Raw genomic sequence first — 27,214 nt, 5'->3', positions numbered from 1 at the left:
GCTCAGTCGATGCTCCAATCGTCCCCTCCTTACCATCCGCACCATCATGTCCCCTCCAACTCACATAGCAGCGCCCCTCTCTCTACCCAATCAGGAGATTCTCCAACCTCCACCCCCTTCACACCACCTTTCAGCCTCAGACGACCTAATAACCCGCTTCCACCTGCACGACTCGTATCGCATCTTACTCCACCCATTCCGCAAGGACCTCCATCATCAGCCGCGCGACACCACCGTCCCCACCACCAAGGCCGAAGCAGGGCCCAGCACGCCGACCAGGCCCACCTCAGGAGAAGCAACTGGAGGACCTAGTGACACGCGGCAGCAGCACCAGCAATCCTACACCCTCCCAAAGACATTCGCGCATTACCTTCCCCCCTCACTCCCGGGCAAAGTGCGACCACCTAAGCCCCCGAGGAAGAATCAGATCCTCGCCCGTCGCGCAGCAGCTCAAGCGCTTGAAGGTGGTGGGCAGCAGCTCGGCGGCGGTGGGGAACAGCAAGGAGGAGGTCCCGACTCATCCGCGTCCGGCTCGTCAGCGGAACGTAAGCTTGCTCGACAGCATGCAGAGTGGGAGAAGGCGAGCAGTACGTTGCGCCGTGTGGTTTACAAGGCAGAGTATAGCGGTCCGAGTGAGATGAGGACGTGGGGGGAGGGAGAGGAAGGGATGCGTGGCTTTTTGGGCTTGGAGGCCGGGGATGTTGATGAGGTGGGTTAGCGGTGCTGCGGCCGAGAGAGGTGCAGAGCCGCGCTGATGGCGTGCTGATGATACTTTCCTTTGTCTGCGCAGATCGATCGGTCGCTACTGGAGGCTGATGCCCCGACTGGATCGACACCGCCGAGGAAGAAGAAGAGAAAAGGGCAGCACGGGAATCAGCAGCAGCAGCAGCAGCTGAAGGCAGGTCAGACAAGTTGAGGTATCAATTGCAACAGCATACGATGAGCACGCACGCCCGCGCGCGCCTCAACTCCAATCAAGCCCATCCTCATCCTCGCCCGCCCCGTCCTCCCAATCCTCATCTGTGTCCTTGCCTCCCTCGTCCTCCTCATCCTCATCAGCAGCGCCTCCATCCTCATACCCGCCTCTCAGCTCCTCCACCCGCTCCAACAAATCCTTTAGTCCATCCCTCCCTCCCACTCTCCCCTCGCTCGCCCCTTCCCCAACACCCCAAGCCGCCAGCGAAGAATGACCGCGCACTGCGGCCAGGAGTGTCTTTCGGGCGTGCGAGAGGTGGGAAAGGGTAGGACGAGGGGAGCAATACAGTGCGCTAAGGGGGGCAGGGCCTGCAGTGGAGGAAGACGAAGATCCTTCCCGCAGAGTTCGAGGCATTGCGGCGTGAGTAGGCTGGGCGAGTGGGGTGCTCAACAAACGGGCCCAGGGTGCGGAGAGCTGAGGGCCCGGCGTGTTGGGAGAGGGGTTGCGTTCCTCTTCGTCCGGATGGAGCCAATGTTGCACTATGTCCGTTCGTGAGGGCGGCGCGGGTGCGAACGATCGATCACGTCCTAGGAAAGGCTTTGACGGGCCGAGCCGGGAGATGGCGTGCATGGCGAAGGGCTTGGTGCTGCTACTCCACGGCGGGGATGTAGAGGAGGAAGACTGAGTAGATGCGGCTGTCCCCTTGGACTCGTACGGGCGAGCCTCTGAGAAACAACGCCATCGTGCATCGATCCTCTCTGCCCCTTCCCGCAGAGCAGCTCGACGGGCATTGATAGCTTCCTGCTCTGGGTGGCGTCGTCCTCCCCCTCCAGACCTGTTTGACATTGACGTACCGGCGGGCGTGTATCCGCGCGAGGCAAGGAGAGCGTCGATTGGGTCCACTGCCGTTGTACTCGTTGTCGCCGCAGAAGACGAGGAGAAGGAGGAGGAAGTCTGTGGTACCTCGCCTCCCAAAGAAGCCAAGGGCGTCCCTCCTCTCCATGTGAGCTGGTCAACCACTTTCGACAGGCTGGTAGGCGAGTCCCTCAGCCTAGCGCCAAGCGTTGCCGTCTCGAAATGGCTGGCTAGAAGGGCCGCTCCTTCCCTCTCCGTCTGCGTTTGCGTCGCCCCCTCTCCCTCGGGCGCGGCGAGGGGAACATAAAGGTCCACGCTCTCGCTGAGCAGCAAAAGGGCCAACGTCTCATTCATAGCCCGAGCGCGTCTGCGCTGCAAGGCCTTTGGATCTATCCCCTCCTCCTCCCCTTCCTCCTCGTCATGGCCGCGTTGCCAATCTGCTCTTCCCGATCTAACAGCCCAAGCCACTCTACCCAGCTTGGGGTACTCGTCCGCAAGAAATTCGAGCTGATGCGTCGCGAACCCTGCCCAGGCATCGGAGGCGGAGAGGACGAGGTTGAACCCTTGCGGTCTGTCGCAGGCTTCCATGCTCGAGCGTAGCGTCGTGTCGAATGTGTCTTGCTCGGCTTCTTGACCGGCGGAGCGGGTGTAACCGGATTCGAAGTGGGAGAAGAGCTCGACGCCCGTATCCGATGAGGAGGAGGAGGTGGCGGCAGCAGCGGAGGCGGCGTCCTCGTGGAGGGGCATGCGATTGAGAGGGAGGTTGCCCGATGCGTGGATTGGGATGAGGGAGCGTGGGTGAGGGGAAAAGAGGAGGTAGTGTGACCATGGACGGCGGCGACGATATCGTGAAGAGGGCCCGGGTTGGCCTGACGGGGAGCAGCTGATCGTAGAGGTGGTTGGGCCATCTTGTGCACTGCGAATCGTCTTGGCAGGCTGATCCTCTTCATCTCCTTCGTCGTCATACCCGTACTCGTCATCATCATCCATCTCCCTCTGCATCTCTCTATCCCAATCAAATTCCTCACCTTGAGCCTCTCGAACACTCAAAGCCCTGAAAGGTGTCGTTCTCGCCTTACCCTCGTGGCCGATTCGCATCCTCTCCACTCCACCACTCCACTCTACCCCCTCACCCCACTGCTCCTCCTCCTCGTCATCATCCCCCACATCGTCCTGCAATCTCAACCCCTCAAAACCCTCTCTCGTATCATAACCCAACCATCTAGGCGTATATCTCTCTCTCCCACTTCCCGGCTCGACACCTTCCTGCCATGAGATGTCGTGGTCGATTAGAGGTGGAGGCGCAGAACTACTGGAGGCAGAATAGTCAAAGTAGGCATGTTGGGTGTTGAAGAATTGGGTTGTCAGGTGGGAGGAAGGGGAGCCGTAGGATATGTGTAGGAGTTCACGGGTTGAAGAGGGGGGCATGGTGTGCTTGATGAGGTGAGAGTGATGAGTAGGGAGGAAGGGGAAGGGAAAGAGGCGACAAGCAAGTGGACAGGAACAGATGAAATATGAAAAAGATGCAGTCGAACCTCCGCTCGGCCACTTTCTCTCCGTCTCGTCTCTCCGTCCAGGGCGCAAAGGTCGGACTGACGGACCGAGAGTGACTGACTCGAGATGGGCTGGTCATCTTCTTGACTTTCTTCTTCTCTCTCTAAAGGAGCGAGAAAGAGAGAGAGAGAGAGAAGGGACAAGCCATGTCCTTGGCAAGGACTTCACTCAGAGGGACGCTACTACAAAGCTGTCCACGCAGGAGACCTATCGCGTCCTGGAGCATAGTCCCATCTCGGAACATGTCGTCTTCTTCCCTTCCCCCGCAATCCCCCTGGCCAATCTTCACAACCATCGCAGACTACAAAGCCTGGCGATGGACAATACGACGGCAGGCCCTCGCGCAGGGGATGCCTAATGGCAACGACAGCGGCAGCGGCAGCAGCAGCTCCTCCTCCTCCGCGCAGCATCACGACGCCCCTAGTGTAGGCTTTGTCCCGACAATGGGCGCTCTCCACGCGGGCCACCTCGATCTCGTCCAACGCTCTCTTCGCGAAAATGCCTATACGGTGATCAGCATCTTTGTGAATCCGGCCCAATTTGCTCCTAATGAGGACCTGGCCTCTTATCCCCGCACGCTCCCCTCCGACGTGCAAGCCCTAATCGAAGCAGAACAAGCCCAAAAAGGATTGGGGGAAATCGGCGCCCTCTTCGTGCCCAACGTACAGGAGATGTACCCGCCTCTGCCGGGCACCTCAACCCCCTTCACACAGAACGTTCAACAACAAGAGGGAGCGTTCGTAACCATGCATGGCTCACTCGCCTCCAGCCTCGAGGGGGCATCCCGCCCCGCCTTCTTCCGTGGGGTGGCCACCGTGGTCACCAAGCTCTTCCACGCCGTTGAGCCCACTCGGGTCTACTTCGGCCAGAAGGACATCCAGCAGGCCCTCATTTTAAGAGGGATGGTGAGCAGTCTCCTCTTTGGTGCGCCGGGCAAGGAGGGGTTCAAGGTTGTGGAGACGAGGAGGGATCAGGAGACGGGGTTGGCGTTGAGTAGTCGGAATGCCTATCTTAGTGACGAGGCGAGACGACGCTGGGCACCCTTGCTCATACGCGGCCTAGAGGAAGGGAGGAGCGCCTTCGATACTGCGATAGCTGCGGGGGAGAGCGCGAAAGAGGTGGAGCGCAAAGTCACATCGACAGCCCTGGGCAAGATCGACAGTCTGGCAAAGCAGGCAGAACAGGAGAGTGGTGGGCGAGTCCGCTTCGAAGTAGATTACGTCAGCCTCAACTGTCGATATACTTTGCGCCCTTACGCTGAGGCCATTGCGGCTGAGGGACCAGCTGCGGCGGACGGGGCCGTGCTGAGCGGGGCGGTAGCGTTGATCGAGGGGCAAGGCGAGGGAAAGGAAGCGAGACGGACGAGGTTGATCGATAACCTCTTGCTGGGCAAGGCGGAGGAGGAAATCCTTGGGGCGAGCAGTGAGAGATGAGGAGTCGTTGAGAATGAGGGTGTATGGGCATCGACAAGGATGTATGGGCAAAGCAGGTGGGGCCTCGAGCAACGCAAGAGAGAGATCAGAGCAAGGAATGGCCGTTCTGGTCGGATCGGCTCGCAAGAGGCTACCTTTGAGCGAAGACCAGGCCTCTAGCTGATTTTTGAAGGAAAAGAGATTCGCGACGGGAAGCAAAGCAAAGCATAGAGAGAGAAACGCAGCAGCGCAGCACAAAATGTAGGAAATCAAAGCGCGCCCACCTGCCATTCAGGTGCGGGATGGTATACCTCCACTCCTCCCTTCCTCCACCTCGTCTAGGCCGTCTTTGTCGTAACGCAATGATCGCTGGGCCCGTCTGGATTGCCGAACCATGTGGGGAAAGGGTGACTATGCCCGCTACCGCCAAAGACGGTAAAGGAGAGGATGACGACGACGATCTGCGCTGCCCCGTCTATGGCTCCTGAGAGGAGGTAGCACCACTCGCGAAAGATGCGCGGTCGGTAGACACGCAGGTAGACTTGCATTGCTGCGCGTCAAGCAGCGAAGGAGGAGGAGCTGGCTGGGTCAACAGCCGTTCGCTCGCAGTATGGTTCTGCTTGTTCCCTCCCTGCTCCTCTCGTCTCTGACTGTACTCACTAAACCCCAGTATAATCGAACTGGTAACAGTCGAGTTAATCCCACTAGTCATATCCTGCAAATACATCAAAACGAGCGGGGTAGTGATCATCTCCCCTGCTTTGCGGATGAGCTCTATGTGCTTGAAGAGGAGCCAGTGGACCACGGGGACGGATGCGCCGATGAGGATACCGAGGGGTACGATCTCGTAGTGCGTAGCGGGTTTGCCTGGGTGCACGGAGAATACTTGGCGGGCAAGAGACCACTCGATGGCTTGCGCGTTCATTCCTTGGAGGTGGCCGCCTGCGCGTGCCCGGCCGGGACGAAGGGAGGAGGGGTGTGCAGGTGAGGTGGTGAGTGAAGAGCAGGAGTCAGCAGCAGTGTCTACAGTACGAGGCCGGTCTATCGGGGCAGGAATCTGGGGCACGCACCGGACCACTGATTATCCCCCACTGGGTCGAGGAGGATCTCCCGCTTATTCTGGACCAGAACGGACAGGATCGCCCAGCCCAGGTAGGAACCGGCGATGGTGGCGTAGCATTGCGAAATCATGGCTACGCGGTGTGGGACCTGCGTGGGTGGGCGAGAAGAAGGAGGATGAGCAGGGTGAGGCCAAGTGGGCGTGCTGATTGCGACTTGCCACACCTTCAGGTAGATGGCCAACTTCTGGTAGTCGGCCAGATCGACGGTAATTGCGACCTGTAGCGTGCGAATCAGGAGCGGCAAGGTCAGCCAGCTGCTGCGGTGTGTCACGGTACCATATGTTCCTCTCCGCGCACTCACCAGCTGATGGCAGTAGTTTGAGAACCACAGATTCGCGACAGGCCTGCCAGGGTGCACCGCTCCCGCGATCATCTTCGAGACTGCGGGCGGGGCATGGGCGCAGCTACATCAGTACGGCATGAGAGAATCTTCTTTCGCCCTCTCTGCGGTGCACCCACACATATTGGTGGCCACGCTGGAGCCATACTGCGAGTAGATCATGGCGCTGATAGGCGTGATGGTTATTCCGACTAGGAGCGCGACGAGCAGCCCCCACGCGGGGAGGGTAGTGTGCGCCTGCGTGACTGTAATGAAGGCGGCGATGATTGCTAGGCCGAAGAGGCCGAGGTACCACCACCTGTGCGGCGCGAGCGAGCTACAATGAGCAAGGAACAACGACCAGGAGCCACTCCGTAGTCGCGCGCAAGCGGCACTTACTGCGGAACCTCCTTGTATTTGCCCTTCATGGCCACATAGTGCGGATCATGATGCTGCCCCGTAAGATGCTCGCGCACAAACCCGACCATATCCCTGCCCATGAACAGTCCCACATGCGTGAACAAGGCTCCAATCGCAGCAAGCTGACAGAAAAATGCCCAAACTCCACTACCCGTCAATCTCGGTGTGCCATACTTTGCCAGTGCCCCTTCATTCAACTCCCAGCTTCCTTGGCCGAAGACCTCGTCTTGAGGGTAAGGTTTCCCCTCAGAGGTGAAGAGGGAGGCAGAGAGGAAGGGGAAGGTCTTGGCGGAAAAGGAGTCGGTGTAGTAGATGAGGAGGATAAAGAGACCTCCGAGCCACATGCCGCCCCAGTAGTTGGATTGCCATTTGATGGGGAAGCCGGCGAAGTTGGCTGCGGCGGCGCGATACGATACGGTGCGTTACATTGTCGGGCCAGAGGGACGAGCCACGCCATGTCAGTGTCTGCCTGTACGGCATGCCTTGCGGTAGCTCGCGCAACTCACACGGACTAACGTACTGCGGGTCAAAGCTCAAGCTGAAGTAGCCCATCCCCTGGTTCGCCGACGCTCCACCAAAGATGCGTGCAACATGCTTGCGAATGCGCATGGGGGAGTGTATGCTGGCGATACAGGGTAGGCTGACCCCATTGAGGATAGGGGCAATGTAGGCCGCAATGGGCTCCCAGAGGCAGGTACCGAAGAAGCAGAGGCAGAAGTTCCGCACGCGATTACCCCGGGCTTCGTGGTGGAGCATTTCGAAGATGGCGACCTGTACGTGCGCACGGAGAAGTCAGACTGAGCGTAGGCAGGGTGAAGGGAAGGAAGCGGTACTTACCATGGGTAAGGTGTAGTAGTAGACTGCGCTCGACGGGTAGATGATGAGGGGGCGAAGCAGGCCGACCAGCCTGTCGCGAGTCCCGGCGCGGGCGCGAATGGTCAGCTCGCCGGATCGATCTAGGCCTTTGCTCCTCGCAAACAATTGCGCTACTCACCCGACGCCCATGATCCCCACGGAGAACAAGCCAAGCACAGCCATCAAGGGCGTGATCCGCGCCCCGTAGAAGAGCTTCATAGTCGCCAGCGTATCGACCCCTGCTGCTCCATTCAGCCCCGAGGTGCCGATAATCGTGGCCACTACGTGCTCCTTGAGGCCGAAAGGGCCGGGGTTGATGAAGCGAATGAAAGGCTTGAGGCTGCGTGCGTGCAAAAGGCGGGGGGAGTCAGTGCGATGTGCTGCGGCCAGAGCGAGGATGCGCGAACTCACAAGGCAAAACGAGAGCTACGTCGAATGCACTGCGTCGTCGGCAATAGCTTTGCCCATCCCATCCCCAGAATCCAAATGGCCAGTTGGATGAACACCTGAGACAGCTGGATGGTCACGGGCTTGAGCGAATAAATCTGCGTCGCAGCCCAGTCAGGAAGCATGAAGCATGTCAGCGTCGCGCCTACTGCACGGAGCGGGGCGAAGCGGACCACACTCACATAACCAACGACGCTACTGAGCAAGAGGAAGAAGTTACCCAGCACGAATCCCCGGAACGTGAGTGCCGGATCCCCTTCATCGACGAAGCTGACCAAGTAAAGGCTGACATCCATCCCTGTCGAGATGATAGGATCCCCTCCCTCCTCTCCCGACCCGTCTGCACGTCCCGCCATCCCACCACCACCACCACCAGCACCGCCGCCACCAGTGGCGGCCGTCCCATTCCTCATTGCTCCGCCTGCCCCACCCCAACTACCCGCGACCCCCGGCTGCAGCATATCAGATCGAGACGCAGAGGGAGTCTTGTGCAGGTCCGAGGCAGACGTTACTTCCGACCCCTTGTGGTCATGGTCATGATCGTGGTCGGTGTAGCCGCGGGAAGAGCCGGGAGTCAAGTTCGTCACCGAACGCTCCGCCGTGGGGGCGCGAAGGTAGGTGCCGTCCTTGTTGAGTGTGTGCAGCTGGTAGGCATGAGAGTGCGAAGGGGCGTGACCGCTCATTGCGGGCTAGTGAGGCCGAGATGAGAGCTTTGGGCTGTGGGTGCAGGGAGGAGGGAGAGGGTGGAGCAGGTACTTCTGGTGGTGGGGGGGACACAGCGGATACTCGCGCTCGATGCCAGCGAGGCGTGAGTGTGATGGCAAGGGACAATGACAAGGCAAGGTCAAGGTCAAGGTCAGCTGCATCGACTCTCCACCCCCCTGACATCCACATCTAATCTCGCCATGTCCCATTTGCGGATCGTCCCTCGAGCACGCACGGCAAGTTATTGGATGCAGTTTGCTGCTGCGACGACTTCTCAGGAACGCGCGAGCCCGTGGGGCGAGCCCAACCGCACGAGACAAGGCAAGGCCAATACCCGCCGGCCATATCGCCGCCGACCGGGTTGTGTAGCCAATACCGGCCCGCTGCGGCGCGGCGCGGCGCTTCTTCCTCCTGTAGCTTGGCACTCCAAATGCTCATGCCTAGAGGCACGCACGCTCGCCCGCCATCGCCAATCTTCGCGCAATCTTTGCGCACTGCGCCGCAAAATGGTGTGATCATGATGATGATGATTGGATGGGAACGGATCGCAGAGACTCTTCCCGGGAACGGTGACCAGCCTGTAACGAGTGACGACAAACATGATGGAGCAGCAGCAGCTGACAAGCCAGCGGGACGCGAATGGCTGTCTTAGAAGTTGCCATAGGCCAACCCGACCCTGGTACGATCCGCATCGAATACCGAGTAGACCTTGGAGAAGAAGGTGTCTCCTACCAACCACTCGCCGCTCTTGAGACCCAGCGAGTCGCTCCCGACTATACTGACGTAGTACTTGCCTGTGGACGCCTGACCCATGTTCATCACGTCGCCACTCAGGCTGTACGTCTTTCCGCCGATGGTGAAGCTGAGCGAGGGGGGAGTATTGCCCGAGTAGATTCCAGCTACATAGTCTCCTTGGTTGGAGATTTCGATGTTGTTCGCGTTGAAGAGTTGCTGCGGCGGGGGCAATGGGGAGAGAGGTAGGAATGGGTTAGCTGAACTGAGAGAGAGAGAGAAGGGAAGAACGGGGTAGGAGCGCACCTTAACGTCTGCCGTGGAGCCAAAAATGAGCGTTGTCCCCGTGTCAAGGATGAGCTTACGGCTGCCGAGCGAACCAGATGTGCTGCCCTGCGCAAGGTTGGTCTTGCTAGCCGTGACCGTCCAGAACCCACCGCTGTTGTCGACAGGCACCCAGTTGATCGAGTTGCCTGACTTGATCTTGCTGGGGTTGTAGCCGCCAATACGCAGCTCGGCCTTGCTCGCCGTGCGGCTGAGCGCTACGCCGAACATGGCTCGCGGGATGGAGTCGTAGCGCCTGAGTGTCTGGAGGAGGGGACGACGGTTGAAGGACGAGACGGACTGGAACGCCATGCCTACGATACCTGGGTCGCTGGCTGCGAAGCTCGACCAGGAGGGGACGCCGATGGCCTGGCCCTTTGCCTTCTTGCCTGCGAAGGACACAGTCTCGTTGTAGATTGTGCCTCCCTCCCCGCTGTGATCGGCGTAGCGTACTGTGAAGCTCTTGTTGGTCTTGCGAGCCGTGGAGGACTTGGAGGGGTCGTACCCCTGGTTCAGGTTCAGGACAGTGTCGGCTGATCCGGTGTCGAAGTTGACTCGCACATCGACGCCGGGCGTGCCGATTTTGATGCTTCCCGTCCACATGCCGTAGTCGGACGTAGGTGTGAGGGAGCCCGTCCCGCTGGTAGATCGACCCTCGAGCAGCTCGCCCACGAGATCGCCGACGTCATGACGAATCATCGTAGCATTGAGGGCGTCGGTCACGTTGGCGATGACGTCGAGCGCGGGAACGTCGATGACCGTACCATTGATGTCGGGGTTGACGCGACCGGGCTTGTTCTTGCGAAAGGCGGCGACATTCTTCCCGTACTTGCGGGAGAGGCCTGAGACTTGGGACTTGATGAGGGCGAGAGGGTGCGCCGAGGGGGCAGGGGAGCGCTTCTCGAGGGGGATGTGGATGACTGCCGAGTCGCGTTGGGAGCGGCGGGCGAGGCCGTGCGAGTGAGGCTGCTGGTGGGCGTGGGCGTCGGCGTGGGCGTAAACGAATGTGGTGCTCGTAGAGAGGATCAACAGGAGCAGGGTAAGGAAGGTGGAGCGCATGATGGGCGACGCGAAGCGAGGCGTGTAAAAAGAGTGTGAGGGCGGCGATGGGGTGAGGGAATGGGGAAGGGGAGGGGGAGAGAGAGTGGAGAGGGTGACAGGGAGTGAGAGTGGTAGAAGTGGTGAGGAGGAGGACAAGATTCAAGGTGACGATGAGCAGGTAGATAAAGAAAGTCAAGTCTCAGGGCGAGGAGACTCGACGACGAGCGGAGTTGTGTTGACAGACCGAACGAAGTCTATTCGACTGCCGCTCCTTGGCAGGGCGCGAGCGCACAGCTCACAGGAGCCACCCAGCCAGCTCACGTCGGTGACGCCCACATCCATCCGTGAGCAGTTTGTTGAGTGAGCTCGAGCGGAGGGGTCCAGCTGAGCAGGAGAATGGGCATGCCAACGAGCAAACAGCTTACACGCTTGCTTGGCAGGCATCTCGATCCAAGTCCAAAGGCAAGGAGGTCGCCGAAGTGCAGTCGTGCGTGCGTTTGTGCGTGCGTTTGTGCGTGCGTGCACTTTCCCCACCCATCAACGTCTCGCCTCTGGCGCTGAAGCAGTTGAACTGAGGATTCGCAGATGCTTCTTTGCCTGCACGCGTCCAAGCCACCTCCTTTCTCTCCTCCTCGCGCCCGCCGCCCGCCGTCTCGGCAGCTTCGGCTTGACTTTGACTTGTCACTCATCCGTGTTGCTCTCCGCGCGGCTGATCCAGAAGTGGAGCAAGTCCCGGGCGGGCGAGCGAGGAGATGGGCGGACAGAGAGCAATGATGAACGGAGAGACGAGCGAGCGAGGCAGCGAGGCAGCTTTGACTTTTGCTCCATCCGCCAGATCATGGTCGACGTCGCCGTCGTCGCAGCGGCTCACGATCGGCATATACGATTGAGGGAGAAGCTGCTGAGCGAGCACCCAAGCTTGAAGAGCGGAGAGCGAGCTCCTGCCCCACTGCCGCTCAACGGTCGTTCATTGCGGGATCACGAGCTCTGGCAGCGCTTCGGCCCAGCGAGCGAGGTAGCTTCGACGAGTACGGCGGTAGCGCGGTTGGAGGAGGCGAAAGAGGAGGGCGACGAGTGGACGAAGCATCGCAGGCGAGTGGAAGCTGCCTTTGGACCAGCATATGTGGGTGCGCGGGTGCGAGTACAGCTCGCTCGAGGTCGAGGAGGATGCTGAGCTGACGAGGTGACGTTTGCCCCGCCGCCAGTTCCCAGACGAACAAACGCTTCGCCCAGACCAATCGTGGAACTACGTGAGGTCAGGCTTGACCGAATTGCCAGCCAATGCAGTGCGCAATCGATCCCTCGAGACGCGCTTTGCAGAGTGGGTGTCACCCGAACGCAGCAAACCAAGCTCCCATTCGCTGAGCCTCTCCGTTTCCTCGCTCACAGATACCCTCGACTGCGTCACCTCCTCGACCTCAAGCGCGATCTCATCAATGCTTCTGCTATTCCGCCGACGTACCTCTGCGCAGACCTGCGTGACACGCTGGGTCCACCACCACCAGTCAAGGCTGCGCAGTCGCCCAGCTCGCCCTTCCACCTCGCAACCCTAATGCCAGTCAAGTACGACGTAGTCCTCATCGATCCTCCGCTGAACTGCTATGGTGAGGCGCCGCGCGCGCGCGCTTCAGGAGAGAGCTGAGCTAAGCTGAGTTCATCCCCTGCCCATCCCGACCCCTCTGCCAGAATGGTCCTCAGTCCCGAGCTCGAACAACTCTGAATCCACCAAAACCTGGTCCTGGTCCCAAATCAGCGAGCTGCCCATCTCACTCTTGGCCGCGAAAGAGAGGTGAGAGCGCTTCTGCCCCGCCTCTTTTTGACCGCCTCTGCTCCCTCACTCATTCACCCTCCTCGCTCCTCTCGCTCGCCCAGCTTCGTCTTCCTCTGGGTCGGCCCCTCCAGCTCCGATGGTCTAGAGCGGGGACGCGAGACGCTCGCTCGATGGGGGTACAGGCGATGCGAAGTCATTACGTGGTGTCTTACTAGCCCGGAGGGTCAGCCTGCTCCTCGAATCGCGGGCAAGGGAGGAGGCGTATTCGCTACGAGTGCCGTGCATTGCTTGATGGGAATGAGGGTGCGTGCATGCGGGGGAGCGAGGCGAGGGGGCGGCGGGCGTAAACTGATTGCCCTTATTCTTCGCCAACTTCCAGGGAACAGTCCGCCGCAGTAAAGACGGCAACTACGTGCACTGCAATGTGGACACGGACGTCCTCTTCTGGGACGGCTCCTCCTCCCTTCCAGGCGGGCAGGGCCCCATAGATCTTCGTCTCAAACCCCCTGAGCTTTACAACATCATCGAGAACTTCTGCCAGGGCACGCGCCGAATCGAGCTCTTTGGGACCAATCGAAACCTGAGGCCTGGATGGCTTACGGTAGGGCATGCGGCAGCCCTCGGGCCTGATGCACCGGGATGGCAGGGGCATGGCGAGGAGTACGAGAAAACGCGCTATGATGCGAGGTTCAAGGTGGATCCCGTGGGATGCCCGCTCGGGGAGAGAAGGAACGTCGTGCCCTTCAGTGAGGCGGTCGATTCGCTGAGGCCGAAGACTCCGCCGGGGAATCCGGTGCGTGAGCAGCATGCGCAGGCGTGCCCGGGTGGAGAGACGGAGCCAGGGATGGCCGCATTGAGCCTCTCGCCGGCGGGACCTCGACGAGACGAGGAACACGCTCATCTACCCCGCGGCTTGGGTGTGGGGCCAAGGCGTAACATGCAAGCTTCACCGTACGGTACTGGTGCGCCCTCCTCGCCCGACGTCCCCTTCTCCACCGCCTCGCCGCACAACAGCAACAGCAATAACTCCAGCACTGCCATCCCGTACCCCTATGTCTCCACCGGTACCGTTATCTCAGCCGGCGCGCACGCGCACGCAACGACGGGGCTGGGAGCCGGCGGCCCTGTGCGCGTGAGCGTGGAGAGCGGGAGTGAGACGCTCAGTGGGCCTCAGAGGAGTGCGATTGGCATTGGCATGGGATGGAGGGAGCGACAGCAGCAGAGGGGCAGAGGAGGCGGCGGAGGAGGAGGGAGAGGGAGAGGGCGAGCAGCTTGATCACACGACGAGATGCACATCACACGGTCGATCGAGTTGAGCGATTTCTGCCCTGCATTGCAAGACGAGGCTACGCGTGACGCGCTACACGCTACGCGACGGACAGCTTGGAGTAGCTCGGCGGGCTCAGCCTATTCTGCGCTACTTTGATCACGTAGAGGGGCAGCGAGGAGACCGCCACTATGAGGGCCGTCTTCCAGAGGAAAGTCGTCGTCAGAACGAAGGACAGATCTGTGCGAGCAGCAAGCGAAGGAAAAAGTCAGAGAAGAACCACGTCACCTCGCCTTACGCCTCGCTCCACTCACCAAAGTACTCTGGCAAAACGCTCATGCTGCCTACATAGACGGCCAGTGTGGCCACCTCGCTCATGACCATATAGACATGCCACGTCGTGATCTCCAAGGCGACCATGACCAGCTCGTTGAGCACCAACGCCGTAAAGGAGATGGCGACGATGTTGAGGAACTCTGCCTCGAACAGATACAGGCTGAGCAGCATGATGGCCCCTCCCTGGTAGACGGAGATGGCCAGCCAACTCGCAAACGTCTTTGCCGTCAAGCTGCGTCCCTTTGTCAGGTCGCGGTAGAGCTCCGGGTAGAGCAACGCCAAATCCTCGCTGACGTCGCGATCGAGGACCAAGCTGAATACGGGCGCCATAGTGTACACGGTCGCGTAGCCCACCATGAGCCAACCCTGGTAGAGGGCGATTGGCGCGAAATAGAAGATGGCGGAAAAGACTGCCTGGATGATCGAGATGATCAGTCCGCGATGGATGACAAATTGGGCTAGCTTGGCGCTGCGTTTGTACGAGTTACGACCGTGCCAGACGAGGAGCTTGGTGACGTGGCTAAACTGCACCAGGGAGAAGTCAGCGGCCAAGCTGGCTTGCATGCCCTCTTTTCCTACTATGCCGAGCCCGACATCAGCGGCCAGGATCATCGAGACGTCGTTTCCGCCATCGCCGATGCAGGCGACGCGTTTGCGTGTGAAGTGACGGATCTGCCGGGCCACGTCGGCTTTTTGGGTGGGGGAGCAGCGACATGCTACGACGGCGGAGAGTTGGGTGGCGAGGGAGATGAAGTCGTCTCGGTAGGGCGGGGTCATGCAGAGGGAGAGGGAGTCGCCATCTATCACCAAGCAGCAGGAGAGGTTGGAGCGAAGGAAGGCCAGCAGGTCCCGCACGGCAGCGTCGCTGTCCATGTGCTGCTGCGGTGGGAGGTCGGTCGAGAAGCGGGTGGAGGTGCTGGTGGCCGCGGCGGGGGCGGCTTGCTGCTGGCCTAGCTTGGCGACTTGGTGGATGTACTGTCCGCGCGACACGAGTTTGGACGAGATGGCGATACACGTAGCCGTCTCGATCTTGTCGCCTGTGAGCATCCACACTTTGATTCCCGCATTGCGCAGCAACTCCAGCGTAGACTTGACGTCCTCCTGCAGCTTGTCCTCGACGCCCGTCACGCCGAGGAGCTCCAGATCCTGCTCCAGATGCTCAGCAATGACCCTCTGCACACCACCTGCGTTCTTGCCCGCCCGGAGGCCAAGAGAGGCTTGTACGCGCGTCTGCCTGTACTTATCTTCGAAGGAGCGCCAAGCCGCCTCGCTCAGTCGCTTGCGTCCGACGACTAACGTGCGCAACCCCTCGCGAGCCATGTTGCCGCACTCTTCGTCCAGCCAGTCGTTTGAAGCCACGATGCGCGACATGACCACGTCTGCGCCCTTTTGATAGAAGTCGACGCCGCCTGAGGAACCGCCGGAGCGATCGCGTACGACGATTCCCATACGCTTGCTCTCCGAAGTGAAGGGGAAGACTTCGAGGATGTCGAAAGAAATGAGGGCCCCGTCGGAGTGGGACCGCAACTTCATGCTGGTGCGGGTGCGCTCCACCAGGCTGAGACCGACGCTCTCCGTCCAGCGCACGATGGCCACCTCGTCGGGCGAGGAGGCCTGGTAGGTCGTGCTCCCATCGGCGTTGCTTACCGGCGTGACATTGTGGCACAGCGCAAGGGCGAGGACCACGTCCCTCACGCGCGACGACATGTCGCGGCGTCCTCCTGCTCCCCCTGTCGCCCCCGCTGAGCCCAGAGGAAAGAACTGTTGCGTCGCAGAGGCAGAGACGCCTGGTGACTTGGCCGGCGTCTCGCCATTGCCATTCGCGTTACTGGCGCCGAGTGCATGGCGAAGCTGAGTAGCCACCTCATCCATCGTATCCCACCCGTAGCTCATAGTTCCCAAGTGCAGCTTGCGCAACTCCATCTCGTTCTGCGTCAACGTCCCCGTCTTGTCGCTCAGCAGGTACTCGATCCTGCCCAGTTCCTCGGGCAAAGTCGACGTCCTCACAATGGTGCCCGGGATCTCTTCATCCCCCTGTATCTGCCGCGCGTACACCGTCTTTCCCATGTCCAAGTTCACCCTCAGAGAGATGGGTATAATCGAGGAAAAGAGGATGAGGAATCGAAAGATGTACACCCACCACTGGCCGCGAAACCCGTTTAGGGCTACAAGGCCGACGGAGAGGGCGAAGGTGACTGCGCAGAGGATTTTGGAGAGTCGGTTGATCTCTAAATCGAGGAGACCCACTTTGGTCGTGGGGGATTGCGTGTTGAGGACTGCGCGGGTTTCGGGGCCAGTGTAGACTACCAGGCCGATGGCCGAGCCTGCCGCGAGGACTGTATTTGCCCAGAGGAGGTTCTCGGCTGTGAGAGGAGCGACGGAAGGTTGCGCGTCGAGGGGGATGTCCCGAGAGGATGGGTCGTCCCGAGAGGATGGGTCGTCAATGAGCGTGGCGACGGGTGTCGCAGAGTTGGGCTCGCGGGTCGGGGGATTGAGAGTGAATGTTCCCACGAAGGTGTGAATGTCCTTGATCGGCGGGCCGGCGTAGATTGTCGCTCGGCCAGGTTGCAGAGCCAGCGAGGCGATGTCGCTCTCCGACATGCGCTGCGTTACATCGATGGCAACGCGGAGCTTCCCTGCGAAGGCGCGGGTGAGAGAGGCATGGTAGTCAGCGTGTGCGCGTCGTGGTGGCGGGATGGAGGCGCAACTTACAATCCGTCTCTCCATCCAGCTGATCCGTACGAATGAAGCACGTCCCTCCAGCCTGTGGATCCTCCACGCGCGCTTCAGCAGCCTTGCTAGCTGCGTGTTTGGGGTTGTCCTCCCCCTCCCCATCATCGTCATCATCGTCATCCAGCACAAAGCGCTCATCCCGCTCCTCCTCCTCGCGGGCATCAGCGCCGCGCGTCCCCTCCCTCAGAGGTTGCTGATCTCCGGCCCAAGTCTTGAGCAAAACCAGATCGGCGGGCACCCTCTGATTCTTGTGCAGCACAACAAAATCTCCCACTCGAATCTTACTGCTGGGCAATGTAGCACGATAACTGCGCGTGTGGGGCGCTCTCCGAGCTCCAGCCTCGAGATCCTCCCTTCTCCCCGCCGCATCAGGATCGCCGCCCTGCCTGGCCCTCAGCACCTCATACCCACTCGCATTGGCTTCCCCATCCCTCTTCCATCTCTCCCAATCGTCCCACCCCTCCTTGCCCATCGTAACCGCAAGCACAAAGCTCAACGGCGCAATGTACGTTGCCAGGAAACCGATCTTGAGCGCGGGGATAAATTGAGAGAGGGCAACGAGGAGGAAGTAGAGGTTGAAGAAGAATTTGAACTGCTCGTAGAGGACTAGAGGGAGGAATGTGAGTGGAGTGTATTTTTGATTGCGGATTAGATTGCGAGGGTGAGAGGCGGAGGGATGACCGAGGGGGATGGTGCGACCTTGCGCGCTCGTTGCTGTGCGGGGCTTGGAGAAGAGGGAGAAGAAGCGTCGTCGTCGATTTCTTTGACGTTGGTCCTGACGAGTAGGATGCTTGGTTGAGGCACCCGCATCCGCATCGAGGAGGCGCGCCTGCTCGTCGTCATCCGCATCTGCGTTGGCATCGTCGCGATAGGGTTGGTCGACATGGCTTCGACCGCGAGCCATTGAGCCGTCGTTGTCGTTGTCGTCGTCGTCGTCGATTGAGTGCAGGGGGAACGAGTCAGAGCGATACGATCGGCGGTGGTGGTCGTGTCGATGGATGCGATGCTGCATACCCGCTCATTGGCGGGCGTGAGGGGCGATGAGATGGTGGAATAAGGGAGCAAAGATGCGCTGCGCTGCCACGGGAGGCGCCAATGGGACGACGGTACGATAGACTACGAGGCACGGACCGCCCCGCCCCGCCTCTTCATTCCCACGCCGCGTGCGCCAAAGCCACGCGAGGGGCCGCGAACGCTTCTGTGTGATCGATGGGGTATGAATTGCAATTGAACTATCAGAATGGCCGGAGATGCTCTTCCTAGCCATCTCGTGGCGTGGCTCTACACGACGCCAGCCCACGACTCTCAGTCAATCCTCGAGCCAGGCACAGGGCCTCCTCAAATCCTCAAAGGAAGCCACCACTCCCTGCTGGCCCACCTTCCGCGCCGCCCATCTCCAAGCTCCCCTGCCGACTGACCGCCCTCCGTTTCCCCAGCGCCTTCTCACTCGGCTGAGTAGGTGTGAAAACGTGCGAGCTCTCGCTATCGCTGCTCCTGCTGCGGCGCCTCTCTTCGGGCAATGAGGACGAGGATCCTTGCGCGGGGAAAAAGGAGCGCTCGACGCCCCGCCCTTCTCTTGCTGCATTGTGCGCTGCTTGGTGGTGGTGAGTGGACGTGAGGGCAGCAGCAGGGAGGGGAGGTGGTGGACGTGTTTCCAACTTCTTCAAATGCGAGGGCGAGGGCGAGGCTGAGGGAGCCATTCCTGTTGCCGTGCCAGTCAGGCCAGAGGGACGCGGAGGGATAGGCGGCGGCGGCGGCTGCGGTGACTGATCGTAGTCATATTCGTGTCGATGGTCGAGCTTGCTCCGCTCGATCGCCCTGGCTAGCTCTGCGTCCACGGCGGCGTCGCGATGCTGTTGCTGTTGCTGTTGCTGATGCTGAGGGTAAGGGTTTCCCTGACCCGATGGCGAAGAGAGGGCGAGACGATGAAGCGAGGCGATCATATCGTCTCCGTTGAAGGGCGCTGGCGTTGGTGCTACCTGCTGAGCTTGTGAAGTGCGCTCGTATGGGTTCGGGTATGTTTGAGTCTGAGTAGTGGAGTGATAGCCGCCGTTGTTGATGCCATTGCGCTGCTGGTGCTCCCCTCGAGCCTGTAGATCAGGGCCCGAAGGACGGTACATAGCCTGCGCATCGTGCGAGTGTGACGCGACCCGCTGCTGCTGCTGCGACATGCGTATATCGGCCAACTGTCCATTCGCTTCAAGAGGCGTCGCCCCGTAGTATCCCCCCTCTTCCTCCCCATCCCCGTCCATCAGTGGCCTCGCGCCCTGCTCCTCGAGCAACGTCAAATCTTCACACCACAGGTCAAGCGGCATTCCATCCTTGGGCCAGTCCTTCGGCCTCACCCTATTATACGCCTTTGTCACCTCCTCCAGTACACGTCCTCCCCTGTACTCGTGAGCCAGCATGGCCCACACGCTCAGCAGTCTCCCCTTGACGAGCAGGCTCGTCTTGGGATCCTGTATGAGCCCCTCTAACACGTCCAGAAAGCGCTTCGAAGCAACATGGCGTTTGAAAGCATCGGAGGAGTGGAGCATCAAGACCCCCCAGACGCGCACGGCTCGTAGTTGCCCAGGGGGTTGGCCCCACTTAAACTCTTTGCGGAGAGAGCGCGCCGCTTCCTTGCTTGCCTTATCCGAGGGGGAGATCAGGGAAATGAGGGCGTGAAGGAGGGCGCTGTCGTGCGAAGAAGGAGGGAGAGAGCATAGCTGCCCGATGCGAGAGGAGACCTCCTGCTCCAAGGCGGCTTGATTGATCTTGCCCTTGTCCCTGTCCCTGTCCCTATCCCTATCGTTGCTTCTGAACCAACCGCTGCTTGCTGGCTTCCTACCCTCTAGAGCTGGAGCAGCGTCTGGATCTGCTCCTGGTCCTCCTGGTGAAGAGGCCTGACTTGTTGTTACGCCGCTCAAGGCCTGCAGGCCATCAGGTGCGGGTACGAATGCAGCTGCAGACTGTTCGCTTGCTGCCCCTCCGCCTCTCCCTCTTCCTTCCTTGCTGGCCGCTATCCTCCCCGCCAAGCCTGACCAGAGGCTCTTCTTGTCCCTGCCTGCTGCCATCGACTTTGGCTGTTCTGCCACGTAGTACGGCTGCTCATGATACGGCTGGAAATGGCCGTAGCTCTCGTACGCGCTTTCGGGGGAGATGGGTCCGCCATCTATGTCGATCGTAGGGGCAGGTGGCGCATTGAGATGAATTACTGGCCGGCTGGCGTGGGTGTTATCGTGTGGCTGATTAGACCATCGATGCAACGAGTCTCGTGAGGCGTGGGACTGCTGTTCCCCAACGCGATATTGGCTATCTCCGCTATCCGTATGGTAATGTCGCGGGCGCAAGTCCTCCATCTGACTCCCATTGTCGCTCACTCTTCTCGACGGCGAGGCCGAGGCAAATTGCTTAGCAAGCCTTCCAATCGGACTCGCCCCTCGTCTCTGCTGCTCAGCGGGCGAGGAGCCTTTCCTGTTGGTGCTGATGCTGGTGCTGCCGCCACTCTCCGAGACTGAGGTGCGATGGCTACGTAGTGACGAGAGGGAAGAAGTCGTCGTCTCGAGGTGGTGAGCCTCTTCTACCCCGTAGGACGGGTAAGGGGAGGAGGTGCGTGGATCGTGGTGCGCTTGCGAAGAAGGAGGAAGTGGCTGAGTATCGTCCCCTTCGCGCTGCTGTTGGAAGGGCGTAATATCGGCATTGCCCTTGAGCCGATGCTGAGCCCATATGCGCTTCATCGCCGCGCGAGCGAGAAGGGCGTGACTGGACTGAGCAGTGACAAGTGGGGTCAGTGGTTGGAGCAAAGGCGAGTTGTCGCTCGATCGTTGTCGCTGTGCCTCGAGTCTAACTAAACGTCCGAGCGCCACCCCGCACAGCCCACCTCACTTTCACTTTGTCCATCTCCACGTCGGACTGAGAGAGCGGGCGCGAAGCCACGCCACGCCAACGCCGCGCCACGTGGGGCAAGTGGATGAGAGAGAGAGAGAGAGCAAAGCAGCGGGCCGCGTGCTTGCTCGCCTGCTTGTCTTCCTTCCGCACCATCGCTACCAATCACTTCGACACTCACAACCGACGACAAGGAAACGATGGCTGACAACGACGGTACGTTTCCGACTCGACTCGACTCGACTCACGACGACTCGGCTCGGCGGGAGATTCCTCTGGTATCATCACCGTAGATTAGCGAGGAGAACCGCGACGTGCGAACGTAGTAGGACGGTTCATCGACGAGGATGCCATTGTGCTGGTTCACGACAGAGGTTCGCGTCGGGTCGACCTGTCTCGACGCAGCCTCTTTCATCCACCTCGCTGCTCAGCCAGGCAGGATCGTCGACTCGGCCTGCAAGCTACCATCGACTCGATTTCTGCTGCGTTGCCGACTCGATCCGACTCCACTCGATCCGACTCCACTCGATCCGACTCCACTCGATGCGACTCCACTCTCTGCTGCTGCTATTCACTCCCATCTATAGCTATGTCGACCAACGCCCATCTGGCTCGACGTAAGGCTCTGCTCTACCATTCGCTCCTTCACCTCCTCCTCGATTCCGCCTCTCTTCTCCATCTCTGCTATCCGTCACGACTCGACGCAACCATCCGCATATACTCAGCTACACCTCGCTCACACAACTCAACGCACACACCTCCCGCCGCTCATCAACTGCACCACCACCTCGCAACACACCCACAGCCCGCTCCCCCTCTCGCGACGCCCGCGACGAGGCTCGCTCCCCCTCCCCCCGAGCAGGAGCAGACGAGAATGGCGCAGACGAAGCGCGCGGCGTGCGTGGCGAAGATGCTCGCTCGCGCTCCCCTCCTCCTAGGCGTGGCGACGAGCGCGAGCGTGAGCGCGACGGAGATCGAGACCGTGATGAGAGGGCTGAGCGTCCGCGTGGTCGGTGAGTGTGCTGCGCCACGCTAGGACCTGCGCTTGCTTGCTTACTGGAAAAAGTGACTCTTCCTTCAACGTCTTGTGCTCGCCACAACAGCCCCACAGCTCCCCCTCGTGGCGGCGGAGGTGGCGGGGACAATGGCGGGGAGAACAATCCAGGAAACAACCTCCACGTCTCTGGCCTCGCGGCTCGCGTTACGGACCAGGATCTGGATGACGCCTTCAAGAAGTTTGGCGTGGTGCGTATGCGCCGAGATTCTCGCCCGCTACATCTGACCCGCTCACCTCGCCCTCCTCACTACCCTTCACACACGCTCAGATTACCAAAGCGCAAGTCATGTACGACCCTCACTCGCGCGAGCCTCGCGGCTTCGGCTTCGTGACCTTTGAGACTTCCGACGAGGCAGAGGCCGCCATCAGCGCCATGGACGGAATGGAGCTCATGGGACGCAACCTCAAGGTTCAGCGGGCTAAGCGCGGTCGTGCGAGGACCCCGACCCCAGGACAGTACATGGGTCCGCCCAAGGCGGGAGAGTGTGAGTGCGGCGTCCGGCGTGCGGCGTGCGGTAGGGGTGAGGCATGAGCTGACTAATTGATGCTCCTTCGTCTTCGCTCGGCCTCCTCGCAGTCGGTGGAGGACGACGTGGCGGTGGTGGTGGCTACCCGGGTGCCTACCCTCCTGCGTACGGCGGCGGCTATGGTGGCGGATACGGTGGAGGGTACGGAGGCGGATACGGCGGTCGCGACCCCTACCGCGGCGGCGGTGGTGGCGGCTACGGTGCCCATCCCCCTGCTCGCGGCTATGGTCCTCCAGCAGACTATGCTCCCTACCCCTCGGCTCGAGGCGGCGGGGACTATGGTCCTCCCCCTCGCGGTGACTACAGGGACGCTCCTCCGCGCGGCGGCGGGCGACGTTCCCCTCCTCCTCGCGACGGGTACGGCAGGGGTGGCGGGTACGATGGTGGGATGCGAGGCCCTCCCCCTGCGAGTGGCGGTGGCGGTGGTGGTGGGAGGTACGCCGACCTGCCCCCGCCTAGGAGCAGGTACGATGAGCGCTACTAAGGCAGGGCTGCGAAAGGCGAGGCGCTCGTCTGAGGAAGCTGGTATCAATTCGAGAGGAGAGGCTAGTCTAGCCTTGCTCGTATGTCCATCTCGTCTCCCACCCCGTTTCCAAACAAGAATCGAATGCCACTCCACACTCTACTCTCCTCTCGCTTTATCACCACCGCCCTCCGTCTCCCTCCCCATCCCAGCCTCTTTGTTCCCGGCGTCGTGGCCCTCCCTCCTCCTCCTCTCCTGCACCTCCTCCACCCACTCATTAGCCACATTAACCCTCTCCACCTCCTCCCTCGCCCTCTCCAACCACCGCTTCACCAACCCAGCATTATCGCGTTTAAGTCTCTCCTCCCTCTCTTCGACCTGTCCCAACTCCAAGCTGAGGGTACGCAGTTCGTCTTGGAGTAGCTCGATGACCTTGTCCTTTTCCGCGGAGGAGTCGCGCAAGTCCTGCTCGCGTCGTGTGAGGAGGGAGAGTTGGGTTGTTAAGCTAGAGTGGGAGGCAGATTGATCGCTGAGGGTCAGGAGACGGGTGGTGAGGTGGGTGTGAGATTTGTACAGGTCCGAGAGCTCTGTGCGGGTTGTTTGGAGTTGGGATTGGAGGGAGGAGATGAGGGCGCTGTGCGGGGGAGAAAGGCGGGATAATGGTGGTGTGAGTGCGTGTGTGTGTGCAGATACAATGGGACGTTACGCTAGACTTCGCTACACACTCTTTTGCTGCGAGGTCCTTGGATGAGGCGGGCGTGGCCTGCGGCTGCGGCGGTTGCGCAGAGGTTGATGCGGAGCTGGATGCACTTGGAGTTGGAGCTGGGGGTGGAGCCTCCACCCCTGGTCTTCCTGCTGATGGCCGGCCTCGTAGACTCTTGGCGTACTGGGCGAGCTTTTGGTCTGCGCGCGTGCGTTGATCATTCGTCAGGGTCAGCATATATGCAGCCTTCCCCCGCACATCTCTCGCCGCTCGCCGCCCGCTCACAATCCTTGATCAAGGCGTCATGCGCTTGCTCCCTCGCGTCGCGCTGTGTCACTCGTAGAGCGATGCTGTGTTGCCATGCCGGGTGCGTCGATGCTGGCGCTGGGGATGCCATGCTGCCGCTGCTGCCGCTGCGCTTTGCGTGGCCGTGGGGATGATGATGTTGAGGAGGAGGAGCAGCTGCCTGTCGGACTCGCACTCGGACTGGCAGGTGGAGCTGAATTGAGCCTTTCTCGACGTGAGCCGGAGCGGAAACTGGACGAGCGCAAAGCAACGGACAGAGACGAGTCGCGAGTTGAAGTGTCCAAGTTGCAAGTTGCAATCTTGGATTGGATTGGATTCCCATTGCCTCGCTCGTGCCCTCTGCTACCTCGACGACCACCCATGCAACTCACGCAAAGATGACCGAAGAGCACCAACATCGCTCACCGGAGCGGTGCGTGTGCGCGTGCGCCTGCGTGGCGCAATATTCAACGGATGTCGTGCTGATCAACCTCTCACACCCACCCGCTCGCACAGCTCCGAGTACGATCTCCCTTCCTTCACCTCTCACTCCCACTCCCACTCACGAACGCAGGACAGTCCTTCGTCGACATCCACCGCCAGCCTCAGCGCCAGTGTCAGTCGAGACCCTTCGCATCCTCCTCCCTCCTCGAGCTCTGCACCCGCAGCAGCAAAGAAACCGCGAACGACGACTGTGTGGAACCATTACTCTGAACGTGTCCCGATAAGCGAGACGCATTGGGAGGTGAAATGTCTCAACTGCGGCACATCCTATCGGATCAAGAGGGATGGTAGTACGGGAACTAGCACGTTGCATAAACACCAGAAGCTATGCGCGAGTAGAAGTGCGGCGGCTGCTGCGGCTGCTGCTGTGGGTGCTGGTGGTGTGGGTGGGGGGTTGAGATTACCTGGCGTTACGGCGGGGGGAAGTGGGAGTCCAGGACCATCCTCCTCGCGACATCATCATCATCATCAGCAGCACCAGCACGATTATGCGACCGGCCTGGCGGGAGGAGGGCACGTCCTCCCCAACAGTATTCCGGCCCAAGCCCTACAGGACTTTTTGAGAGCGGCGCAACAGCAGAACCAGAGCCAAGCACACGCTCAGGCTCAGGCGGCGCATCAGGCCCAATCCCACTCCTCGCATGCGCACGCTGACCACGCTCAACCGTCCACGTCGAGCTCGGCGGGCACAAACGGCATACACGCTCTCGGCGTTGCGGGGGAGTTCGATGTGGCCGCTGCGGCCGAGGCGGCTAGTCTGGCGTATGGCGGAGCGACGGGTGCAGGGGAGAGCAATGCGAATGGGAACGGCAATGGCGCGGCGGCGGCCAGTCCAGGTGGTGGTGGGGAAAATGCGGGCACGGTAGACCTGTTGATCCTCAACCCCAACTCGAGCGACGTAAGTACGCGCGGCCGGCGTAACCTCTCATTCGAGACTCACCACCGCCTTGTCCTTGCCCGCACCCGCCCAGTCCATCACTCTTGGCCTGCGTCACCACCTCGAACCCCTCCGACCCCCCTCCGTCCGCCTAACCTACACCACAGGTCCCCCCTCCTCCCCCGCCAGCATCTCCGACCCGCCCACCTCAATCCTCTCCGCCCAAACAAGCTTCGATGCCCTCCTCTCCACTCCCTCCCTACTCGAAACAAAATCCGGAGTTCTAGTCTGCTGTTTCTCCTCCCACCCTTTAGTAGGGATGATCCGCCACCAATGGCCAGAGCTAAACTGCATGCACATCCTAGATGCGGCTGTAGGCCATGCATTGGCCTGTGGAGCAAGCTCCTTCGGTATCCTCACGACAGGGCGAGCCATGCTACCGGATATAGATGCGGGCGTCCTCTCCTACCTGGGCGGCGTCTCTTCGCGATACAAGGGGTCAATCGCTACCGAGCTTGGAGTGTTGGAGCTGGGCGACCCTTCTCTACGCGGGCACGTCGAGAAACGGATCAAGAGCGAGGCAGCCCGGCTGGTGGTGGAGAGGGGGGCGGAGGCCATTATTTTGGGGTGTGCCGGCATGGCAGGGATGGAGGGATTAGTTTTGCAGGGTGTGGCAGAGGCGGGTGGGGATGACAGGAGGGTTTGGGTTATCGATGGGGCGAAAGCGGGGGTGCTGTTATTGGAGGGATTGGGGAGGGGAAGATATAGGGGGGAGTGAGGCGGGCGAGGCCAGGGCAACATTTGTAACAATAGCAGAACTCGCTTCTAATCTCGCTCTTTCGTCGTTCAGAGCTTCAGCATTACCAGTGGCAGAGGGGGGCTCGCTCGCTCGCGCTGAGTACCACGTGGCGCACGAGGCAGGCAGGGCGGGTCTGGCCGGTCGGGACGCATGAGGTGCCTGCTTGCCCGTCCGCTTCTCGTTTCGTCTCCGCTTCTTCCTACCTCATCTCCACACTACGACCTCAGGATGGCTGCTCAAGGGGTGAGCTTCCCCCCACTCGCGATGCTAGCCTCTCGCATCTCACGGAGATCTGCTCTGCTGACCTGTCTTGCCTTGCTTCGTCCGTCTCTCTCTCTCGCCTCGTCCAGCTCTTTGCTCGTTCCCCGCTCCTCGTTGGAGGGACCGCCGCGACTGCCTTGACCATGGCTACGCTTCGGCCTGTGTATGCGGAGGGCGATGCCACTGCGAGTGGCAGCGTCAAGGGAAAGGTGAGCATTCCCCGCCTCGCTGGCTGCGCTGCTTTGGCTGCATGTAGTCTGGAAAGAAAGAGTAGCATACACGCTGCGCTGCGCTATGCTCACCTCCTCCCTTCCCTCCCTCCCTCTCCTCCACTCTCAGCTCCCCATCTACTCCTCACCTGGCGAGCCAATCAAGCTAGTCGAAACGCACACCGCCCTCGAATCACACGTCGGTTCCGCTCGCCGGGCCGTCGTGGCCTCTACAGAGTCGCTGCGCAACAGCGTCCATTCGACGGTGCAGAGCTGGATCGGCGTCGAGCAGCGCGTGGAGCGTCGCGTCCTGGATATCCTGCCTCGCGATGAGCCCCTGACTCCCGGAATACTCTACGTCGGTGTAGCCACTTTGGCCGGGAGCGTCTTTGGGAGATATCGTGGGTATCGCGTCGGGAGCAAGGGAGCGCCAAAAGAAGCGGCAACGCGACGACGACGACGACGACGACGAAGTTGAAATTGACTGACTGATTGACATGCACCACGTCCTCGCACGACACGACACAGGAACCCTCCCAATCCGTCTGGTCTCTCCTCCCCTCTTCCTCTTTGCGTCCCTCAACTATTTCCTCCCACACACGGCGCACAATCTCTCCCTCTATTACCAGGAGCTCGAGGCGCGACACCTCCCCTCGGCAGTGAAGGAGCAACGCGAGTCCTTCGTTGGCTCGATGCGCGGTCTTTGGGGCCAAAGCGAGGCCAAGGTCAAGGAGGGTGTGAGGGTGGTGGAGGGTGGGTGGAGCAAGGGGTTGGAGCGGGTAGAGAGGGAGACGGGGTTGCGGGTTGGAGGGGAAAAGGAGGGAAAGGCAGTCTAGATTGAAGAAAAGGGGGGG

At 60.7% G+C, this 27,214-nt stretch overlaps 13 protein-coding genes across 13 annotated transcripts in view; 6 read left to right on the top strand and 7 right to left on the bottom strand.

The window, feature by feature from the left end:
* Positions 1-46: 46 nt before the first annotated feature.
* Positions 47-916, top strand: BDZ90DRAFT_261473 (hypothetical protein; the record flags this gene model as incomplete). Its single annotated transcript, XM_025508382.1, has 2 exons — positions 47-709; positions 791-916. The coding sequence occupies 2 exons, from the start codon at positions 47-49 to the stop codon at positions 914-916; spliced, it is 789 nt and encodes a 262-aa protein (XP_025360754.1).
* BDZ90DRAFT_233288 (hypothetical protein) lies at positions 515-3,217 on the bottom strand. The gene is made up of 2 exons (XM_025506575.1): positions 791-3,217; positions 515-709 (listed from the first exon to the last, which is right to left on the bottom strand). Exon 1 carries the CDS (start codon positions 3,197-3,199, stop codon positions 965-967), a length of 2,235 nt encoding a protein of 744 aa, XP_025360753.1. The 5' UTR covers positions 3,200-3,217; the 3' UTR covers positions 515-709; positions 791-964.
* A 458-nt stretch (positions 3,218-3,675) lies between these two features.
* Positions 3,676-4,758, top strand: BDZ90DRAFT_222230 (Nucleotidylyl transferase; the record flags this gene model as incomplete). The annotated part of the gene is made up of 1 exon (XM_025504520.1): positions 3,676-4,758. The coding sequence occupies one exon, from the start codon at positions 3,676-3,678 to the stop codon at positions 4,756-4,758; it is 1,083 nt and encodes a 360-aa protein (XP_025360752.1).
* Positions 4,759-4,916: 158 nt separating this feature from the next.
* Positions 4,917-8,255, bottom strand: BDZ90DRAFT_267160 (oligopeptide transporter; the record flags this gene model as incomplete). The annotated part of the gene is made up of 12 exons (XM_025508699.1): positions 4,917-5,287; positions 5,398-5,679; positions 5,808-5,946; positions 6,022-6,075; positions 6,160-6,239; positions 6,318-6,496; positions 6,577-6,991; positions 7,104-7,368; positions 7,435-7,504; positions 7,592-7,792; positions 7,864-7,997; positions 8,082-8,255. The coding sequence occupies 12 exons, from the start codon at positions 8,253-8,255 to the stop codon at positions 5,076-5,078; spliced, it is 2,205 nt and encodes a 734-aa protein (XP_025360751.1). The 3' UTR covers positions 4,917-5,075.
* Positions 8,256-8,917: 662 nt separating this feature from the next.
* On the bottom strand, positions 8,918-10,806 carry BDZ90DRAFT_46097 (acid protease). The gene is made up of 2 exons (XM_025509607.1): positions 9,643-10,806; positions 8,918-9,555 (listed from the first exon to the last, which is right to left on the bottom strand). The coding sequence occupies exons 1-2, from the start codon at positions 10,717-10,719 to the stop codon at positions 9,253-9,255; spliced, it is 1,380 nt and encodes a 459-aa protein (XP_025360750.1). The 5' UTR covers positions 10,720-10,806; the 3' UTR covers positions 8,918-9,252.
* Positions 10,807-11,702: 896 nt separating this feature from the next.
* BDZ90DRAFT_46051 (MT-A70-domain-containing protein) lies at positions 11,703-13,891 on the top strand. Its single transcript, XM_025509606.1, has 6 exons — positions 11,703-11,828; positions 11,907-12,022; positions 12,091-12,305; positions 12,388-12,490; positions 12,574-12,775; positions 12,852-13,891. The coding sequence occupies exons 1-6, from the start codon at positions 11,823-11,825 to the stop codon at positions 13,746-13,748; spliced, it is 1,539 nt and encodes a 512-aa protein (XP_025360749.1). The 5' UTR covers positions 11,703-11,822; the 3' UTR covers positions 13,749-13,891.
* On the bottom strand, positions 13,714-17,899 carry BDZ90DRAFT_233280 (phospholipid-translocating P-type ATPase). Its single transcript, XM_025506574.1, has 2 exons — positions 16,788-17,899; positions 13,714-16,711 (listed from the first exon to the last, which is right to left on the bottom strand). The coding sequence occupies exons 1-2, from the start codon at positions 17,818-17,820 to the stop codon at positions 14,034-14,036; spliced, it is 3,711 nt and encodes a 1,236-aa protein (XP_025360748.1). The 5' UTR covers positions 17,821-17,899; the 3' UTR covers positions 13,714-14,033.
* A 255-nt stretch (positions 17,900-18,154) lies between these two features.
* BDZ90DRAFT_261466 (hypothetical protein) lies at positions 18,155-20,527 on the bottom strand (the record flags this gene model as incomplete). The annotated part of the gene is made up of 1 exon (XM_025508381.1): positions 18,155-20,527. One exon carries the CDS (start codon positions 20,525-20,527, stop codon positions 18,155-18,157), a length of 2,373 nt encoding a protein of 790 aa, XP_025360747.1.
* Positions 20,528-21,833: 1,306 nt separating this feature from the next.
* BDZ90DRAFT_207266 (hypothetical protein) lies at positions 21,834-22,150 on the top strand (the record flags this gene model as incomplete). Its single annotated transcript, XM_025503979.1, has 2 exons — positions 21,834-21,920; positions 22,001-22,150. Coding segments are annotated over 2 exons (237 nt in total), but the record flags the coding sequence as incomplete, so codon positions are not given.
* A 628-nt stretch (positions 22,151-22,778) lies between these two features.
* Positions 22,779-23,881, bottom strand: BDZ90DRAFT_233278 (ATG16-domain-containing protein). The gene is made up of 3 exons (XM_025506573.1): positions 23,711-23,881; positions 23,448-23,625; positions 22,779-23,356 (listed from the first exon to the last, which is right to left on the bottom strand). Exons 1-3 carry the CDS (start codon positions 23,820-23,822, stop codon positions 22,882-22,884), a joined length of 765 nt encoding a protein of 254 aa, XP_025360745.1. The 5' UTR covers positions 23,823-23,881; the 3' UTR covers positions 22,779-22,881.
* A 141-nt stretch (positions 23,882-24,022) lies between these two features.
* Positions 24,023-25,869, top strand: BDZ90DRAFT_280672 (hypothetical protein; the record flags this gene model as incomplete). The annotated part of the gene is made up of 3 exons (XM_025509297.1): positions 24,023-24,143; positions 24,227-25,112; positions 25,186-25,869. The coding sequence occupies exons 1-3, from the start codon at positions 24,109-24,111 to the stop codon at positions 25,867-25,869; spliced, it is 1,605 nt and encodes a 534-aa protein (XP_025360744.1). The 5' UTR covers positions 24,023-24,108.
* Positions 25,870-26,118: 249 nt separating this feature from the next.
* BDZ90DRAFT_261462 (hypothetical protein) lies at positions 26,119-27,196 on the top strand (the record flags this gene model as incomplete). The annotated part of the gene is made up of 4 exons (XM_025508380.1): positions 26,119-26,133; positions 26,241-26,360; positions 26,491-26,761; positions 26,889-27,196. The coding sequence occupies 4 exons, from the start codon at positions 26,119-26,121 to the stop codon at positions 27,194-27,196; spliced, it is 714 nt and encodes a 237-aa protein (XP_025360743.1).
* Positions 26,948-27,214, bottom strand: part of BDZ90DRAFT_233275 (hypothetical protein) — a 2,581-nt gene continuing 2,314 nt past the window's right edge. The window contains exon 2 of the mRNA XM_025506572.1: positions 26,948-27,192. The gene's annotated coding sequence lies outside the window, so the exon portion shown is untranslated. The remainder of the gene's footprint in view (positions 27,193-27,214) is intronic.

The sequence above is a fragment of the Jaminaea rosea genome, assembly GCF_003144245.1.
Source record: "Jaminaea rosea strain MCA 5214 unplaced genomic scaffold BDZ90scaffold_11, whole genome shotgun sequence".
Taxonomy (NCBI): Eukaryota; Fungi; Basidiomycota; class Exobasidiomycetes; order Microstromatales; genus Jaminaea; species Jaminaea rosea.
The sequence above is the reverse complement of the archived record's forward strand: the minus strand, read 5'-3'. Positions and strand labels throughout refer to the sequence as shown.

Bases quoted from the DNA above. Each gene is read 5' to 3' on its own strand.
- BDZ90DRAFT_233288 (XM_025506575.1), bottom strand. From the start codon at position 3,199: ATGCCCCCCTCTTCAACCCGTGAACTCCTACACATATCCTACGGCTCC.
- BDZ90DRAFT_46097 (XM_025509607.1), bottom strand. From the start codon at position 10,719: ATGCGCTCCACCTTCCTTACCCTGCTCCTGTTGATCCTCTCTACGAGC. The intron at 9,556-9,642 runs GTGCGCTCCTAC...CCCCCGCCGCAG, and splicing joins GCTCCACGGCAGACGTTAAG to CAACTCTTCAACGCGAACAA.
- BDZ90DRAFT_46051 (XM_025509606.1), top strand. The intron at 12,023-12,090 runs GTGGGTGTCACC...CCTCGCTCACAG, and splicing joins CTCGAGACGCGCTTTGCAGA to ATACCCTCGACTGCGTCACC. The intron at 12,306-12,387 runs GTGAGGCGCCGC...CCCCTCTGCCAG, and splicing joins TCCTCCGCTGAACTGCTATG to AATGGTCCTCAGTCCCGAGC.
- BDZ90DRAFT_233280 (XM_025506574.1), bottom strand. From the start codon at position 17,820: ATGCAGCATCGCATCCATCGACACGACCACCACCGCCGATCGTATCGC. The intron at 16,712-16,787 runs GTAAGTTGCGCC...GCGCCTTCGCAG, and splicing joins GCTGGATGGAGAGACGGATT to GGAAGCTCCGCGTTGCCATC.
- BDZ90DRAFT_233278 (XM_025506573.1), bottom strand. From the start codon at position 23,822: ATGGCATCCCCAGCGCCAGCATCGACGCACCCGGCATGGCAACACAGC. The intron at 23,626-23,710 runs GTGAGCGGGCGG...GCACGCGCGCAG, and splicing joins TGACGCCTTGATCAAGGATT to ACCAAAAGCTCGCCCAGTAC. The intron at 23,357-23,447 runs GTGTGTAGCGAA...TCCCCCGCACAG, and splicing joins AAGGACCTCGCAGCAAAAGA to CGCCCTCATCTCCTCCCTCC.